General features: G+C 43.1%; 1 protein-coding gene across 2 annotated transcripts in view; it reads left to right on the top strand.

Annotated features, from left to right (window-relative positions):
* Positions 1–332: 332 nt before the first annotated feature.
* ext1b (exostosin glycosyltransferase 1b) overlaps positions 333–18,697 on the top strand; it is a 123,042-nt gene continuing 104,677 nt past the window's right edge. The window contains exon 1 of one of the 2 annotated variants that reach the window (XM_078266962.1): positions 333–2,225. In XM_078266962.1, the coding sequence (XP_078123088.1) occupies positions 1,282–2,225 (944 nt within the window). In that variant the 5' untranslated portion in view covers positions 333–1,281. The remainder of the gene's footprint in view (positions 2,226–18,697) is intronic. The other variant, XM_078266961.1, reaches the window with a different exon arrangement.

The raw sequence follows: 18,697 nt of genomic DNA on the forward strand, positions 1-18,697 counted from the left end.
TAAGATTAGAACAATACATGTAACACACAAAATAAAAGCAACCCATAAATGATGAGTAAAAAACTAAATAACAGTTTCTGACATGAAGGAGAATGAGTGTAAAAATGTGCCTGAATACGTTCACAATATAACTTCTCAGAGGAAATCTTTATACTGATGATGTTTTGCTCTCTGGCACGTCTCCAAACAACTTCGATAGGCTTACAATTAGATAATTTGCATATGCGGAGCACTCCGGTTATGAATGGGTGCATTGCCCCAAGTCCCTCCTTTTCCGTTTCCACGGACGGACCAATCAGCGGCGCCGGTGTGCATCGATGGGACGTCACGTCAGCTGCCGTCGTGTCGGGATTGGAATGTTACCGTCTAACAATCGGAACAACTGAGCACTCGGTAACTGGACACTAAGATCAAGGAATCCCGTCTTTTGAACATTTTCCTAGCTATTTACCCGGTCTGAGGTTAGCGTCTGTTTGCTTCGTGTCGACCGGATAACTTCGCCTGCTGTGTGGCTCCCCGCCGATGAGGTTTTTATTTTATATCAGCGCGTTTGAGGGTATGTGGCGAGGTTATAATAAATAAGAAGAGAAATGCAGGGATTCGTCAGGTTACAGTTGTACCGCTGAGCTGCCCCTGCGCTACGACAATTCCCCCGTTTTTTTGCTTCTCTTCACACGGGACCATGGAGTGATAAAAGAGGGGGAATAGGACGAAATCACCCGGAGGCATTTGGTTTCGAGCGCGGCGGCCACACCGATGGGTTTTTGCACTCCCTGGTCAATGTGTTACCGAGTTTAACATCCAAACCCCAAACCGGGGCATACCTTTCCGCCTGGGAGAGCCTCGGGGACCCCTGCCGCTGTTTACCCTCTGAAGAGAGTTCCCAGACGGCCGTCGGACAGTTTCCCATTGAATTGCCCTGCACAGCCAGCCTGAATGAGGCTGAGAAGAAGCGCCGGGGAAGAGAGTCGCTGCATGTGATTGTGTCCGAGAGGGTCCGCTGGCCAGCACTGAGCGTTTTAGTCACCTCAGCCCCGCTGTAGGCGCTGTGTGCGATATGGTGAAACTCTACAGAAGAGGGAGAACGGGACAATACTTTTAAAATCGCCCACATGCACTGGATCAATTGCTGGATTTGGGAACCGATTAAGCAGAAGGAGGGTTGGGGATCCTTTGAGGCTGCCGGAGGATGGAGCGGTGTAGCCGGGGTTGGTGAGAGCCTAACTTCGGGCCACTTTACATTTCTTATTCCTAAACAATTCGCCCCTGTTCCCAGGACACATGCAGGCCAAAAAACGCTACCTGATCCTGCTCTCCGCCGGTGCATGTCTAGTGCTTCTCTTCTACCTCGGAGGGGTTCAACTTCCAGCGGCGAGCAGGAGCCGGCATGACCGTAGCCGAAATGGGTACCGGCCCGACCAGCCCTGGCCTCATTTCTCGGACCCTTTACATCTTTTCCTGCCCTGGGATCAGACGGACACCGAGGAGTACAACCTGCACATATCTCCGAGGCATAAGAGGGACGTCAACACAAGTGTTTACAAAGGTAAACGGTGCCGCATGGATTCATGCTTTGATTTCTCTCTGTGTCAAAAGAACGGATTCAAAGTGTATGTTTACCCGCAGCAGAAGGGGGAGAAGATCTCCGAGAGTTATCAGAATATTTTATCGACCATTGAGGGGTCAAGGTTTTACACCTCAGACCCCGGACAGGCGTGTCTGTTCGTCCTGAGTTTGGACACTCTGGACCGAGACCAGCTGTCCCCGCAATACGTCCACAACCTGAAGACCAAGGTCCAGAACCTGCCTCTGTGGAACGACGGCAGGAACCACCTCATATTTAACTTGTACTCGGGGACGTGGCCGGACTATACGGAAGACTTGGGCTTTGACATGGGCCAGGCCATGTTGGCCAAAGCCAGTATCAGCACCGAGAACGTCAGGCCCAACTTCGACGTGTCCATCCCCCTCTTCTCCAAGGAGCACCCGAGGACCGGCGGAGAGAGGGGGTACCTCAAGTACAACTCCATCCCGCCTTTTAGAAAATACATGCTGGTGTTCAAGGGGAAGCGCTACCTGACAGGTATCGGCTCGGACACCAGGAATGCCTTACATCACGTCCACAACGCAGAGGATGTGGTGCTGCTCACCACCTGCAAGCATGGCAAGGACTGGCAGAAGCACAAGGACGCACGCTGTGACAAGGACAACGCAGAGTATGACAAGTAAGTTACAATTACTGAAGTGGTTAATTGGGGGAAAAGTTGTTTTTGTTTTTTTTGTCTTTTAATGCCCTCAAACTTTTACGCACGAGATCCGTGCGTATGGGTTAGGGTAAGCTGTCACCCTCATCCAAACTAGAGTGCTCTGGCTCAAAATGTGTGTGCATTTAGATGTGTGTGTTTCTGGAGCCATTCCAATTCACGTGTGTCCTTCCTAACTGAAAATACCTTACCAGTAACAAGGAATATAAATTGACCTCCCCCTTTTTAAAATCTAGACTTATAAATCACACTAAGAACTGATAACTGATTAACAATGACTGCGAGCCTTATAAAGATCCCCAACTACACGCCAAAGTTAACCAACCTTTTTATGTCCCACTACATGACTGGTTTTTACCCTCCGTGCACCCTTTCAAGCATGAAGTAAAAGCTATTCTCTAAGTCTATTAGCTCCCTGGACACCACCCTCCCCTCCTCTCTCTCCCTCCTTTCCGATGAAGGAATTCACCCCCTCCACCACCTTCCAGCTCCACTCCATGGGAACACTGCAGCCTTTTACCAGGATATGCAGTGACACGTTTTGATTTGCACCCTGTACTTAGTGCAAATGAAGTGAAAGTCGACTGGGCAAGCTTTTGCTCTGAAATTAGTATCACTGTTCTGGTGACCTTGTCATGACAAAATGCTGCATCCCCTTTTAAAGGTTCATGCAGTTGCGTTTGTAGATGCTGTAGTGTATAACAGGTTTGGTTGGAACATGAAGTGATTTAGTGCAAATAAATGAGTCATAATGGGTTAATTATCACCTTAATTTCCAGGAGTTAGTGCCATCTTTCCCACTTGGCCTCCAGGGATAGTTGATTACCTCTAATTCTGGAGGTCTCCGTTTTGTCAAGGTGGTAATGAATGATTCCCCCCCCTTGACATCAACAGCTGCACTTGAATGCTTGGTATGTTTTAATATAGAAGGTGGTGTTTTTGATGTTTACATTGCTGAATTACGTAGTGAACTCCGCTGTCAGGTTCACTTCTCTGTGAGTGACATCGGTTTGATCTGCATTCATCAACCTGTGGATCCTATGCCTTTTGTGAAGCCTGGATAAACTCAGGCATGTGATAGCAGCACATTGTTCCTCGTCTGTACACACAGCATGTCAAGGGTTTAGAGGAAGGACGGATGGGGAACAAATGGAAAGTTAACCTACACATATTTCCATTTAATCAATCAGAAAGAGAGAGAATGGAGCTGTGGGGGAAGATAAGAAAGATTTTTGTGACTCTCCTTCAACTTGAAATGAACTCTAAAACCTCCTCACAGACAAACTGATAATGCCAAAAAGGGAGTTCCAACAAAACTTTACAAGCATGCACTTGTCTATCCATTCGTCATCTTTTTTTCCCCTCTCACACACTCATTCTCTCACTCGCTGTCTCTCCTGGATGCCTTGGGCTCGGTGTCACCTGGAGAGATGTATCATCCATTATCTGACATTCCAGTCACCTCAGGACAGCCCACCTCTGCTCCACTCACGGCTCTGTTCCCCAATGGATCTGGCCTTGTTTTCCCAGAGATGCCTCTGTCTCGGAAACATCTCAGTACCATAATCAGCTGATTGACACAGCTGATCTCACTGACTTCAGGGAATCCAAAGCTTTCACTGCCCACTCTTTCCACTGTAATGTGTTTCACGGTTGATTTATTTTGATCGATATCGCTACCTGTTAGTCATGTCGTTTCCAGCATCGATACCGCATTTGATTTCTGTCCCCGCTCAAACCAATCCAATTTCATTTTTACACAACACTTTTACAGTATTTAGCTGTTGGCTTGCGCTTGTTAAACTTGTGAATCCTTTCACGCTTCTTATGAAGCATTTGTTGTTTTCTTGTGTTTTAGAATTGATTTTGCTAGTTGTAACCTGTTTAGCTTGCTAGCCATCTTTAACATCTGGCAACATTAGTGGAACTCATCAATCAAATGTTGTGATTTAGCAGCCTTTAGATTTAATCAAACTGATGCCTTTCATTTTAATCAAATTTAAACCCCTTTGGGTGCCAGCCCCTGCTTTGCAAAAACCCTGACTTAGCTTTCAGGTAAATGGATCTATATGTAGCCGGCTGGTTTTAGTGCTCCATTTCCACAGGCTGAGGGCAGACAGGCGATGCATGCGGGGACGCTGTGGTGCAGACTCAGGAATGCACACACGTGTCAGAGGAGCTGTTAGCGGTTGGAGAGGGAGCACTGGCAAGGCAGGCCGGCTGGCTACACAGTATATGTACATACAACAAAAAAGAAGGGATGCGGTACGCTCTGGCCTTATCTGCTTTGAAATCAAACGCATCCAACCACCGGCACTAAACAAACACACACCCACACATAAATACGTACATACATACTGATGGTACGGCTGGTGCTGCAGAGCTACGGCACAACCAGGCTCATCTTTGCCTCCTGACCTTTGACCCTGTTGCCTTCCAGAGGAATGTTGCTCTTCAAAGGAATGCAGCATCAGGAGGGCAGACTGGGAGCTGGTATACTGTAGGTATTTGAACTAGCTCCCACCCACCACCATACACGCACACAAATGCACCGTGCTCTGCACAGTTATTCAATTGATTTTCTTAGCTGCAATAGCTTTCAATTGGAGTCACTCTGGTCCACTTCCATGGCCAAACACTGATGAAAGGGCCCATTCACCGCTACATTATCCACTGAGTTTTCAGGGCTGCTGACAATGATCCTGGGAGAGGACAGTGAAAGGCTCGACAATTGAAATTTTTTACGTTAAAGCGGGATTTTGCTGTAATGCTATGCCTTGTGGCGACTATACCTCCTTTCCTGGCATACGCCTTACTACATATTAGAGCTGCACAATATATCGTTTTTTTTTATCGTCATTGCGATATCAACTGGCCCAATAGCGATCACGAAAGGCTGCGACATATCGCGAAAGACACTTTGTTGAAAGATTTTTTGTGTTAGTTGAAAGAACATATCAGTAGAAAACTGCTTTTTAAAATGTTACTGTCGTTCTTTGTTTAGTGGTGCCTTTTATGTTTAATTCAATGTTCAATTTGTTCAATAAAAGAATGTTAGAATTGATTTCCTTTCGTTTGTTTCAAAATCAACAAGCAATTTGTTGTATTTTAGAAGAATACTAAAAGCAGCAGAAATGCTGAACTGAGTATACTTTAATATCTGTTTATTAGTAGTAAAAGTAATATCGTAATTGTGATATTCAACAACGATATCGCATGTTGCATATTTTCCTCATATCGTGCAGCCCCACTACATATGTGATGTTTTCTGTTTTCAACTTTGTGATTTCATTTGTAGGAAATAAAGTTCCCATTTCTTTTTAAGGAAGTCACATTTTGTGGCTCGTTATTTCCTGTTACAGTAATGAATCACACAGCATTTCTGTTTAATTGTGTCACCTAAAGGGGACCAAACTGTCATTCTGATTTGCAGACACTTCTACATTTTTTTTCTCTATAAAATGGCATACTAATTTCATAAATGGAGCTCAACATTAAACCCAGAATGTAAGTACTGTAAATTCCACTGGCAAGCAGATTATCTTGCAAAAATCAAAAGTGCATCTAACGTCATGAGTCAATTGCTTAAAGCACATCATTATTGCTATTGAGTGTTCCATTAAAGTCCTACTGCACATGTTCATTTTATTTGGTCTTTGTTAAGCCTTTCTCTGGCTAACAGCTGCGTCATCATCCCTCATTTAATACTTAACCAGCTTTGTTGGCTCGTATTGACTTTGTACTTTAGCTACTTCACTGGCAGCTGCCGCTCAAGGTCACCTGGGGGATTTGAAAACAGAAAGAGAGTGGAAGGGCAATGAAGAGAAGAAGAGGGAGAGATTTAGAGAATAAGGAAGTCGAGGAAATACAGAAAATGTATCTGTGTTGCCTGAAAGTGTATGTGGAAGGAGGAAAAGAAGAGCAAGTGAGATTGAGTGATAATAGTTTGCGTGGTGTATGTCGGAGTGTGCCGTGTGAGTTGGGATGAAAGAAATGGAGAGTCCAGAAAATTGCACGTGTAGTGGGATTTTTCCCCATTAGGAGTCAATGACAGTGACATCAACCAAGCGCTGCAGCATTTTCATTTTCACAACTGTGTCATCAGCAGAAATTTTCTCACTTGAGAAAATCCTCTCAAAAGTGCGAGTGACTGAGAGGGAGGAAGGAGGCCAGCCTCCAGTCTTTTTTGCATTTCCAGTTTTACTTTCCCTTACCTTCCCTCCCTTTGCTTTGGTTCTTTTTTACTTTTCTCTTCCTTCTCCTTTCCCCTCTCTTGTATCAGAACAACATAGAAACACTGATGTGATTTGCCTTTTGATGGCTCCCCGCCACATTTCCCATTTCTTTTTTATGAGGAAGCTTCGGTTGACATTTTGTTGACACAATGCCACAGAATGAGAGGCAGTAGCTGATCTGGGCCAAGTGGAGAAAAAAAACCTGCAACACTTCCTCTCCACCTATCTCAGTCAAACACTATTAGCAGTGTTGGGAAGGATACTTTCAAAACGTATTCCATAACAGAGTACAGAATACATGCCCAAAAATGTAATTTGTAACGTATTCCGTTACGTTACTCAATCTGAGTAACGTATTCTGAATACTTGGATTACTTCCACATTGAATTGTAGGAATGCGGCCATCACATACAGCTTACTAAACAGGCCTATTCTGGTGTGTTCTTCTGTTCCAACTGTGTACCTAAACAAGCAGATAGATTTTTGTATTTGTAGTCCCGAACTGCATACTACAAAAATCTAACCGCAGTCTAAGCTACCATGAGCTAATTTTAGCTAACGTTAGCTAACATGTCAAACGGGGCTAGTCTTTCAACGGCTCTGGGGCTAGTAAATCAGCATGTAGGAGAATGTAAAGTCGCACGTCAACTATAAAATAACAAGGTGACCAGTAAAACTACAGCAGACTACCACCCTTGGCTAAAAATAACTTACTTTAAGATGCTTCTTCAGGTTGGAGGTGGAATAATTTGGACGCTGAAAGGAAGTTGGTTGCTGGCAAGCAGAGGTTGCACTGCAGTGCACAGTTATATTTCGTTCTCCCTTCTCTTTCTTTAATGTGAAATTCTGTTTGAATTTCCAAGATAGAAACGCATGCCTGACCTGGCTCTGTTGTGCCGGTTCCGGCTCCATCTTTACCTCGATCAGTGATCACGCAAATAGCTAATTTTTTCGTTTTCATATTGGGGCTTCTAGGAAATTCATGGAGTTGCGAGAGTGAATAAACCCGTGAAACAGAGAAGTATCGTTATGTAATCCATTTATTTCAACAATGTAACTGTATTCTAAATACCAACTATTTAAATTGTAACTGTAACGGAATACAGTTACTCATAATTTGTATTCTGAATACGTAACGCTGGTACATGTATTCCGTTACTCCCCAACACTGACTATTAGGAGTTGGAATACCGGCATTCACCTGAATGCCAGCGTGGCAGCGTCGCCTGGTAATGGACTCCTGTTGGAGATTTGGAGAGTGCCGAGCGAGTAGCAAACACAGTCATGTTGCTACCTCGCTGTTAAGTAGGAGAGGGTGTCACACTCCCTGGGTTGACATTGTTTGTTTTTCTCTAGTCAGATTAATAAATCATGAATATTTCATGATTGCCTTCTCTATCTAAGATAAAGTAAGTACCAAGCTTGTGAATGTTAATGATGTGGAGGATAATAGGTTTGAATGTGGTGCAGCTTAATTAGGTCTCTTTGATATTTGGGTGTCTGCATGTGTGTTAGAGACAGATTTAAGCCGGTAACTAAATAAAACCTCTGTTTGTTATTTTATCTTATCAGGCCATCTATTCATCCCCTCTGACTTTCTTTATCTCTGTCTTTCGTCTCATTTGAACTGTCTCGTTTGTGTATTTCTGTTGTTCGGCCTCATTCAGTGTTATCTGGGGCAAGTCACTGTGTCACCGTTACATTAGAAAAGTCAACATGGCTTCAGAGTATTTCTGACCTGGCTCCCGTCTGGCAGCGTATCTGTTTCTTTCATTACTAGTATTTTCTCAGCAGTCATAGTTTCTGGTGATAAACTTAACTTACAAGTGCTTAACTTAGTTACATTACTGAAAATCCTCTCTTTTTAGGACTGCAACTAACAACAATACATTCTTTTTAGGTTTTTAGCTTAATCATTTGTCGAGAAATAGTGAAAAATGTCACAAGTTACAAGAGGCCAAGGTTATGTCTTTAAATAGCAGTCCAGAACCACATAATCAATTTACAGTGATATAAAACGGGAAAGAACAGCAACATTTCATATTTAAGAAGCTAGAACCAGAAAAGTTTTGATAAGTTTGCTTGTTAAATGACTATAGAATTTTTTAAATCATTTTAGGTATTTCTGCTCTCATCATACTTCTCTTATTATACCATTGCTTTTTGAGACGCTTGCTGTATCTAAGGGTACTGGCTTGTCTCAGCTGTTTATCAGTGGACCATATTTCTGACTATATTAATCTGGAGAACTACAACTAATGATTATTTTCACCATTGAGTAATGTATCGTTTATGTTCTCAATTAATTGTTCCACAAAATAATTTGCAAAAATGATCGCCTCAGTTCCCAGAGCCCAAGGTGGCATCTTCTTTAAATGTTTTGTTTTGTCTCTAACTTTCCAAAATGACTTAAAAAAACAGACAATACTCACATCTCAGATGCTGCCAACAACAATCGATTAACCGATTATCGGAACTGTTAAACTGTTAGATGTATTTTCTGGGAATCAACTACTCCATAAATCTTCTAATTATTTCAGCTCTACTAATCTCAGATGCTTGCTCAAATGTATTCCAAGTTTGTGTTTTTTCCATCCCTATGAGTTTTGTCCGTGTGTGGCTGCTCATCCATCCGTGTGTGTGTGTGTGTGTGTATCCCTGTGTTTGAGTCTTTGTCTTCGTACGTGGGCGTGTGAACACGAGCATGTGAGTGTGCGAGCGAGTGCTCGCAGGATGACTGGGGTCCAACCTCGCTGTCTGTCCCCTTGCTGAGTGACGAAGGCAACTCACTGACCCACATTCATTGAGGGATTACCAGCGCAGCCAAGCCGCCCCTGGCCTCAGAGGTGGTGGCGGCAGCATGAGGGGAGGGCAAGAGAAGGAAAGAACTGGGGGGGTGGACATGAACTCGTCTCACACATCGTATCAGATGCCCAGAACCATCCTGCACCCCTTCCCAGGTTGGCTAGTTGGTGTAGAGAGATTGATCAGCTGGGAGGGTTCCCCCAAAATGAAAATCGATGAGAGTATTAGCACAGCAGTGGGCCAGCCTTTGGAAACATTTTCTCTATTAAAGCTGCCCGCTTCCACCCTGGAGAAAAAACGGGCCCCAAAGCTTGTTGTGCTCGTAGTAACGTTAATTGAAAGATTGAGGAATAACAAGGCATCAAAACTCCTTCACTTCCCAGAACTGTCAGGAAATGTTTTAGAGGAATGAATTAATAAGAGACAGAGGCACAGTAGTAACAGTTGTAAACCCCCTTCTCTCTCTCTTTCCCTCTTTTTTTTTTTCTTGCCGTTACCCTTGGAGCTCTCTTCCATCCTTAACTAGTGCTGATATGGTAATGTAAAAAGTTTGCAGGCAGACAGGTAAGTCAGTAGCTGCACAGTTTTTTTTGGAAGACTGACAGTGCAGAACAGAAAGAGAACGAGGGAGCAAGAGAAAGAAGCTGATTGGGTCCTTGTGAACTCAATTAAACTAGACAGGTATGTGACTGGCTGAGGCAAAAAGTGATGATCAGGACAGACATGGGATTGGCTTCTCATTAAATTCTCTGCTGAGGAGGAATGAAGGGAATATATGGCTGCTGTCTGCAGGTTTGGTGAACACAGTGAGTTCTGACATCTGTCCTTTTTTTACGTTCAGCTGCTGCAGTGTTTTGCCATCAGCCCACTGGTTTTGGTTGTTGTTTTTAAACAGATAAGTATCCAACATTAACTGAGTCAGTCTGAGAACCAACACTTGTTTGTCTTCTTTCTCTCTCACTGTATTTAAAACCCACACATTCTAATAGCAAACACGCAGAGCTGCTGATTGTATAAATGGTGTTTTAATGCGATGCTACGGCTGAAGAAGTTGAGGAAAATTTCTAACTATGAGTTTCCTGACTAATATTGTGATTGAAATGGTTTCCTTTAAAGCTGACCTGATCAATGTTTATATACAGTATTTTACCATGGATACATTAACTTCATGTAATGTGAAAGATCACTGCTCTCATTTCAGCGGTGTTCAGCGAAAAAGCTCAGATAAACTGACTAATCTGCCTGGCACCAAACAGCAAACGGGCAACCAACTATTTTTTAGAGCTTGTTGCAGTGCCCTTAAGTGGCCAAAAAAAAAAAAAGTTATATCAGGTTTGAGATGCTCTAAACTCCAGGCCTGTATTGACAATCTACTTAGTCCACCAAACAAGTAAAGTTTGATCTCAAACTTATGTTTCTAGCTGACCAAAATTCAATACAATAATGCAGTTGCTTGTTGATGAGGTCCTGTCAGAGATATTTTTTCCACACTGGTCGGAGAAATGTCAACTTTTAAGTAATCTCAGCTAGTCTTCTATAGAAAAAATGACATAAGTGAAATGAATCATTCAGCTTTCCTATTTCGATCATTCCTTCCTATTTGCTCATATGACCAGTCAAGTGAACACGGGTTTCACTGTGAGTGAATTAGGCTGTAGTTATATGGCTGTTTTCTTTTCGCCACTGAACTGTTAAGACTAGTGTGTGTTAGTGCATGAGAGGTCAGGGTTTGTGTGTGTGTGGAAAGAGAGAGCGGGGGGGTGCCGCAGGTCCCAGTGCTTCCGGGGATTTGTCCCTCTTCCTGAATGACTCTGCGGTCCCCAGGCTGTGGAGCACCTGACCAGAGTTGTCTCATCAATGAGAGGCAGTGGGCAGAAACTCAGGCCTATATCTGCTGTAGACCTGATACACTCAGAGTAAACACACACACACACACACACACACACACACACACACACACACACACACACACACATATACAGGTCTCATAGTTAGTAAGGACAAACATTTTCTTTCAAATAATAGAGCTACACAGACTCATAAGAGCACAGTCCACCAATGTCAGCAGTTGTTGCAGACCTCGCCTCCTGTGAGCTCCGTGACTCCCTCGGGGGGGAAGTGGGGTTAGTAGCCAGTTTTTATGGCAGCTTTTATAGCCCCAAGAGGCCGTAGAGCAAACACCTACAGCCGGCACATCAATGAGACGTCAGATCGTTGACATCAGCTTGCACGCTGGCCTCCCTACTTCACTTCTAACCACCACAGAAGCGAAAACAAACACTCAGCCCCTCTGCTAGTATTCATATTCAAATAGTAATTGGCAAAAGGGGGAAATCTGAGTAAGTGTAAAGAGGAGGAGGGGGAGGAGGTGGTGGAGTGTGGGAGTTGAAGAGGGCAATAGCTTAAAAAAAGCATTATGTCACAGAAGAATGTGTGCATTGCTCAATGTTTAAGGGGCCAAGGCTTCGATGAGAGAAAGAGGGTTTTGTTGGAGCAGATCTGGCTGCCTGGCAGGCTGATGGAAGGGCTCTTTTCCCTGTCTGGTTCATCATGCTTTATGGCTCGGTTTGACTTCCACTCATGGGGTGTAAAAGTTGGGGCTGCCCCCAGGCGCTCCAAAGGGGTCCTATTGTGCTAAAGTTTGCTCTCTTTCCAGAGGGAATGCTTGTGCCTTGTTGACATTGCAGCCTCCCCATATGGTCCCCTTTTACTCCCTCGTGTTTCACCCCTCTCCATCAACACTGACTCTTCTACTGCTGTGGCCCCTCTTCCTCGTGCCCCCTTTTTCCTTTAGCTTTTGATGCTGGGGCGACGACAGGCAACAATGGCTGCTCTCACAGCTCCAGCCACCGACAACCATGCCCTGTTTTGGCAGATTCCACAGCACTTCACAGATCAGCAGCTAAGCCAAACCTAACTGTGGAGGAGGAGGAGAGGAGACGGTTACAAGGGAAGAAGGCATCTGGTCTCACCAAGGAGAGTGTCAGTATGCCCAGATTGTGGGTGTATGATTGACCAGGGAGGGGAAGGAAAAAATCATTTTGGTTTGGTTTATTTCTTCCCAGTTTCCTTGACAGTGTTTGGTGTTATTCATGAGCTTGATGGGGCCTCCTTTTCAGATAAAGTAGAAGGAGTGCATGCATGTTTTTGGGAGGCAATGTAGGACAAAGTGCAGCTGCTGGTGGTAATGCTGGATATTTTAAACGCCCACTCTCCTTTTCTTCAATTTCTTCCTGCTTTTTATTCTCCTGGCTGTTCCGAACTCGCAATTTCTCCTTTATGCAGTCATTTATTCTGTCTCTCACTCCCACAGCCTAAGAAACCCACGTACACAACAATTCAGTTTATGGAAGGTGTCCAGAAAAAAAAGCTTGCCTGCATTACTTCTCATGACTCTGGCCTTCTATACAGTCTAATTATGTCATGATGGAAACATTTTAGGAATAAGGACATTTCTTGTCATATGAGTCATTTCCACAGAGATTCCGCGGCTTGATAACATTTTTCCACAGCACAACCAGTTAGTGTCAGATATATATATATATATATATATTCTTGTAAGCAGATATTGCCACTTGTTTCTTTCTGTGGCTCTATCGCTAAGCCATATGATGCTTTTCCTGTTTCAGTGGTTTAAATTTTACCCTGCTGCATCCTAACTGGTCGTGTCTATCCAACGTCATCCCTGCCATCAAAGCTCGTGGGGAAAAGCCAGTGATCCTGTCGAGACTCAGAGGCACTGAGATAAAGGAAGAAGAGGAAAGTAGAAAGACGAGGAGGGGAAAAAAGATGCAAGACATAAAGCAGAGCATCCGGCTTTGTTTAGCAGCTCGTCATGGCGTGTTTTCTTTGTGGGGATGAATTGAAGTGTTTATTTCCCCAGAAAGTTGTGACACAACAACACTTCGCTTTCAGAGTGTCTGCATCTTGTTTGCCTTTGCAGCTCGCTCACTAGACACAACGTTCTCCGGCTGTCTGACAGGTAAGCGATGCAAGGAGAGGTTTTAGCTGCTTCGGCTTATGCAATATGTTGATCCTATAGAAAGATTGTACTTTGTAAGGATGTGTGTTGTCACGTCCCCTACTAAACATTCACTGATGACAGACATGTCAAAGCAGCATCACAAATATACATTTGCCTCCTTTAAGAAGGTATTTTATGATGAAGCCACCAAGACAAAATCTTTCACTGGCTTCCCGCTTACAAAAACACCAGTAATTGTGTTTCTTGGAGCGTTCACTACTTGGATTCAAACCCAGAAGAGTCCAATGGCGCGTACCCCCTGCTAGTATCGGCTCGACTCGGCCACGGTGTCCCGTCCTCCTTTTTCCCTTGCAGATTTAGTACCACCTCGTACCATGCGTGAGGCGAGCGTGGCTGGTCGTCATAGCGACGCCGCAGGAAACTGCCTTGACCTAACGCAACACACACACAGAACGTCGAAGAGTGTTGTTTTTGAAGCTGGAGGCAGCAAAAAGACCCCGCTGGCTAAACTATTTCAAAATGTCGGGTTTGTTCAGGACACCCCCGTCTGTCGCTAGCAATGATGTCGCAGTGATTAGTGACGATTCTCTCCGATCAATCAGTAGCCTGCAGGTTTTCACGTCACCTTTTGGTATCGCCTCAGCTCGCTTGGAACCTCGACGGAGGTGATACTAAAAAAAAGTACCTGTTGGCAGGTACCAGGGACTTTTTTTTCCATAATGGAAAACCCAAAAAAGCGAGTAGAGGCAAGTCGAGCAGGTACCATGTAATGGAAAAATGCCACAAGTCTGAAGAAACGTGTTTCTGGTGCTTATGATAAACCAGGATTCATGGTACACTGGCAGATTGTCCAGGTATGGTATGTACCTATTTCTTTTCATCACAATCTGCTTCCTGGTACTTTTGAAAATGCAAATTTAAACCAGGCAAGGTGTTATATTATTACTATACTTCACTTTTTTACCCTCTTACATGTGTGACAATCTGTAGAAGATGTCACACGGGTTTGGGCGTATTTAATCAGCAGCTGTGCCTGCTGTGTGATACGCTCAAAGTGTTTTCAGTGTCATTGCTTATATATTGAGGTGATGGGTCAAATTCTCCTTAAGTTCCCCAAACACAGATGTGTGTGTCTGTCTGTCTATGTAAAAGCAAGCTCTTCTATTTGCTTGTGGGCCCAGTCTGGAGTTTGTAGGGTATCAGGTGACTGGAGAGTATTTGCTCTCAGCTACATAGCTTACTATCTATAAACACACTTATATTCTACCGGGACTTTTTCAGGAGCTTAAGGAAAGCGTGAGCTAATAATGTCTGAATATACCTGCTATTTATTGTTTGTATGGCAGTCTTCATCCTCCTGTTACAGTGTGTGTATTTTGTCTTTGGCCTGGACAGTGAAAGATTGTTTTTCTTTCTGAATATCTGCAAAGTGTTTGCACTGTAGCCGACGAGGAGACGGACAGAAATCCAGACAAGTATGTGTTACGTTTACACTGCAGTCTGCCCTGTGTGTCTGTGTGTTAAATTGTGCATCTACGTCTGCAAACGTGCATGCTGCTAAGCTTGCGTGTGTTCCCTTTAGCAAGGTAGTGCTGATTCAGTAGTGCGTCCTTCTTTTCCCACTTTTTCCTGCTTTCTTCAGTGAATGTTGTTCTTTTTACGACGCCAGGCAACCCCCCTGCCCAGCTTCTTCCTCCCCTTTCACACACACACATGCACTTACACACACCCCTCCCTCCCTGCATACTCCGCAGCATCTTGTTTGGCTGAAACCCGGCGCTAACTCTAACTGTGGCCACTCATGTGGAACCCCCAGAAGCTACAAAACATGAATAATGTATCAGCAAGAGAAGTTTTTATTCATGTATTTTTTTGCTCTTCATATTAAGTGGCATGCCCACAAATACCCATGCAGTCGTACAGTGCAGCACAGCCTCCACATCCTCCTTGTAACAGGCACAGGCAGCCCCAGGATTTCACCAATATTTTTACTAAGCAGCATAGAGGCATCTGACTTCCTGTACTCTTGCTTTGACTTGGAGGAATTTGTATTTGAATTTCATCCAGGATCAGAGGGTGACCTTAAAGGCCTGTTTTTTATGGGGTGAATGCTGAGTCAATTTACTGAGTTCACACGGTCTGAGGAGCAGAGGAGATTCATTATTCAATAAATTGCATTTAATGTGGAGTATGAAGCGAGACCAAATGAGCCTGAAAGCCAGCGGCATCTCTGGATGCTGATAAGCTTTTTAGGGGGTTTTGGTAGGAGGTTTTTGGGAACGGGAATAGACAGACTACATCTCCAAAAAATAGATGTGTTGCTTTGCATTTCCCAGCTGCCGTATCTTTTTTGGACGGCTGAGGAAAGTAGATCTAAGAGCTCAGTCATTACTGAGTATCTTCATCATTGCTGCCAGATCTGATGTGCATTTTCCATTTTAAATCTCCCTAAATAAATTGGGAAATCTCCAGCTACAGAAAAATCTTAAGAATCTCCTTTTCTCATTACATCTATTGCATGAACTTGATCTGTAAAACTTGCATATCTTGAATTTTCCCATGGTTTGATCAGAGCTTGATTCCTCTTGTTGATGTTGTTGATAAAGACGTATGCCTCGGCATCAGCTCTTGTGTCCGGCGTTTTTAATATAACTAATTTAACTGTTGCTGTGGAGCAGACAATGACATGTTCTGTGTAGTGCCGTTTGATTTATAAAAAAAAATAAAAAAAAGAGTGAATAGGTAAGTTTCTCCATGTAAACACATTCAGTGGAACTTCAGTTTAGCTTCATGTAGATTTTTACCACATCTGATTTGTCTAATTCCATGTATGCACAGTACCTCATGAAGGCTTACTGGTGTTGTGTACAGATTCCTTACAAACAGCTCTGAGCTGCTGTGAGCAGCTGTGATCACAGTCCATGCTCTGGGCATGCTGCCCTCTGGACATACATAGAACGGTTACAGAAGAGAAAAATCCTCTTCATTGCATGTTGGGAGTATGAGGCTTGCCCACACTGTAAAAGGCTTCTGCACCTTCTCATTTAACCACTTCATCAATGTGAGACTCCATCATTTGCTTCTTTTGACTCACAAACTAAAACATAGCTCCGTCGTAGTCTTTCTGGTCACTCTAAAATTAATTTTAAATAGTGTCTGTCCTATTGTTCAAATGTTTAAAACAAACTTTCTGACAAAGAAAATCAAGTTATGTCAGCCAAACCTATTAGCATGGACAACACTCACTGAGGTGACTTTGCAGTTAAAGCTTTAGTGTGTAACTTTTTGATATTAATGAACGTCCGTTACATTTAAGCCATCGCCAAATGAGTTGCTACAAAGCTAATTAAGACAATCCGCTCCACAAAACTCTCTCTGTATTTCTCAGTATGGCTATGTTCAGAAGATTGTGTCGTCCGGCACAGAAACTTGGGTGAAGATAATTACCTCTTCTGAAGAGTCCATGTTTTTTTTAATCATCCGTGTCCTCTGTGGCTACCATAGACGGTAAATATTAACAGTCTATGGTGGCTACTAGCACTTGTGTGGGGGAGGGGTGGGGGCACGATCACGTAAGGCTTGTATCATGTGGACACGCCGACAGTTTTGTTGTCATTAGTTAGAATTCCTCATGGGGACGACAGCAACTACGCACTATAGCTTTAAGAAGTGTTGAGTTAGCATCTACAGTAGCTTTACACAAACATTAAATGTAAATTCAAGTGCTACTCTGAGCGACTGTAGCAGAAATGCTGTGTCAAATGTTTTCTGTTCATTAATAAAATACGGCCTTATCACTGGTGACAATATTGATCCCTCACCCTGTAAATGCAGATAAACCATTTTTTGTCTGATCTGTTCAGATCAGACAAAAAAACCCAAAAAAAACATGCTGTCTAGTTAATGATTGTCAGATATCATTACCCAACATAACCTTATCAAGGCCACATGTGTCAGGCTGTCACTCCTTATCAGTGTGTTGCTGCATGGATGGATGCACATGTGCATACACACACAAAATAAACATGAACAGAGAGAGAGAGACTGAAAATCTGGGGTGCAAATGAATAAGCCTGTGTGTTGTGCCAAGCACCGCTGGACATTGTTTCTGCTGCTGAAAGACGGGCTGCTGAACACCCACTACAGATTGGAGGTGTGTTGTGGTTACAGCTCCTCATTGGATGATTCTTCTCTCTTTTCTTCTCTTCTCAGTCATACTGACATTTCTCATTACTGCATGGTAATTCATGCTCCTATTTGCTTTATTCTTTTAAGTGACAAAATGTAGCGGGGATCTACGAGCCCGAGCATGTTCGCTCACTGAACTGTGTGAATATGAAAGATCCTTTTAACTGTACAGTCCTTCTGTATGTTTAGTCCCCTGTTGTTTTGAAGCACTTACCGTCTCATCAGAGAGTTCTTGGCCTGAATGCATGTTTTCTTTTTCAAGAAAGTTCCATCATGACAAACAAGCTACTGCCATAATAGGATCTGAATACATCATGCTAATGGATCAGTTTATAGCCAATCAAAGGCAGGAACGCATCGACCCTTTATGAATCAATATGGCAATAAGAAAGTGCACATGTCAATGTTCACTAAGAGCATAAGAGGGTAGTGTCTTACCGTTCATCTCTGCGTGTCAGTTACTGTGTTGCTAAGGCAGATACATGTCTTCCATCTAAGTTAAATATGTGGAAAATGTCCAGATTTCTCCTTTTCAAAGCTGAAACCGTTAGTTGATGTGATTAGTCAACAGACAACACATTATTTGGCAACAGCTTTCATGATCGTTTAAACATATAAGTATTTTTTTTAAGAAAGAAAAGACAAAAAACAGCTTTCCAAGGTGAGGATTTTCTCCTCCTTCCTTATATTATTATAAAGTGAACATCTTTGGGGTTAGGACTCATGGCTAGACAAAACAAGACATTTTGATGAACCTTTAACACTTTTTTTCCCTCAATTTTTTTTGCATAATTGATAAGGAAAACAATCATTAGTTTCAGCCATATTTTTTTTTGGCTGTTGCTTCTTTTTTTTCATTTGCGGATTCAAAAGTAACCACATGCTATTAGATATAATTTATCGGTTAACATTTCTTCCAATACTTATTTATTTGATGTGAGGTGACAAGCCTCCACTAAAACCTTTAGTTGCAGTAAAGACTTTAAATGTCCTATGATGCACTGTGTCAGTGATTTTCCCATCAGACTGTAGATGGATGTTGTAACTTTCCATTTTAGGTACCTAAATGCAATTGCTTTAATTAATTCAAGACACTTTAGCTGTTAGGAAGCACCAACACAGTGTTTCTTTAAGCCTTGATGCCACCATTATGTTTTGTCCTCCTTTTCCATGCTACGTTTCACTGCAACGTAAAAGCCACAAATATCCCATCTAAAAAT

The sequence above is a fragment of the Sander vitreus genome, chromosome 14 (genome assembly GCF_031162955.1).
Source record: "Sander vitreus isolate 19-12246 chromosome 14, sanVit1, whole genome shotgun sequence".
Taxonomy (NCBI): domain Eukaryota; kingdom Metazoa; phylum Chordata; class Actinopteri; order Perciformes; family Percidae; genus Sander; species Sander vitreus.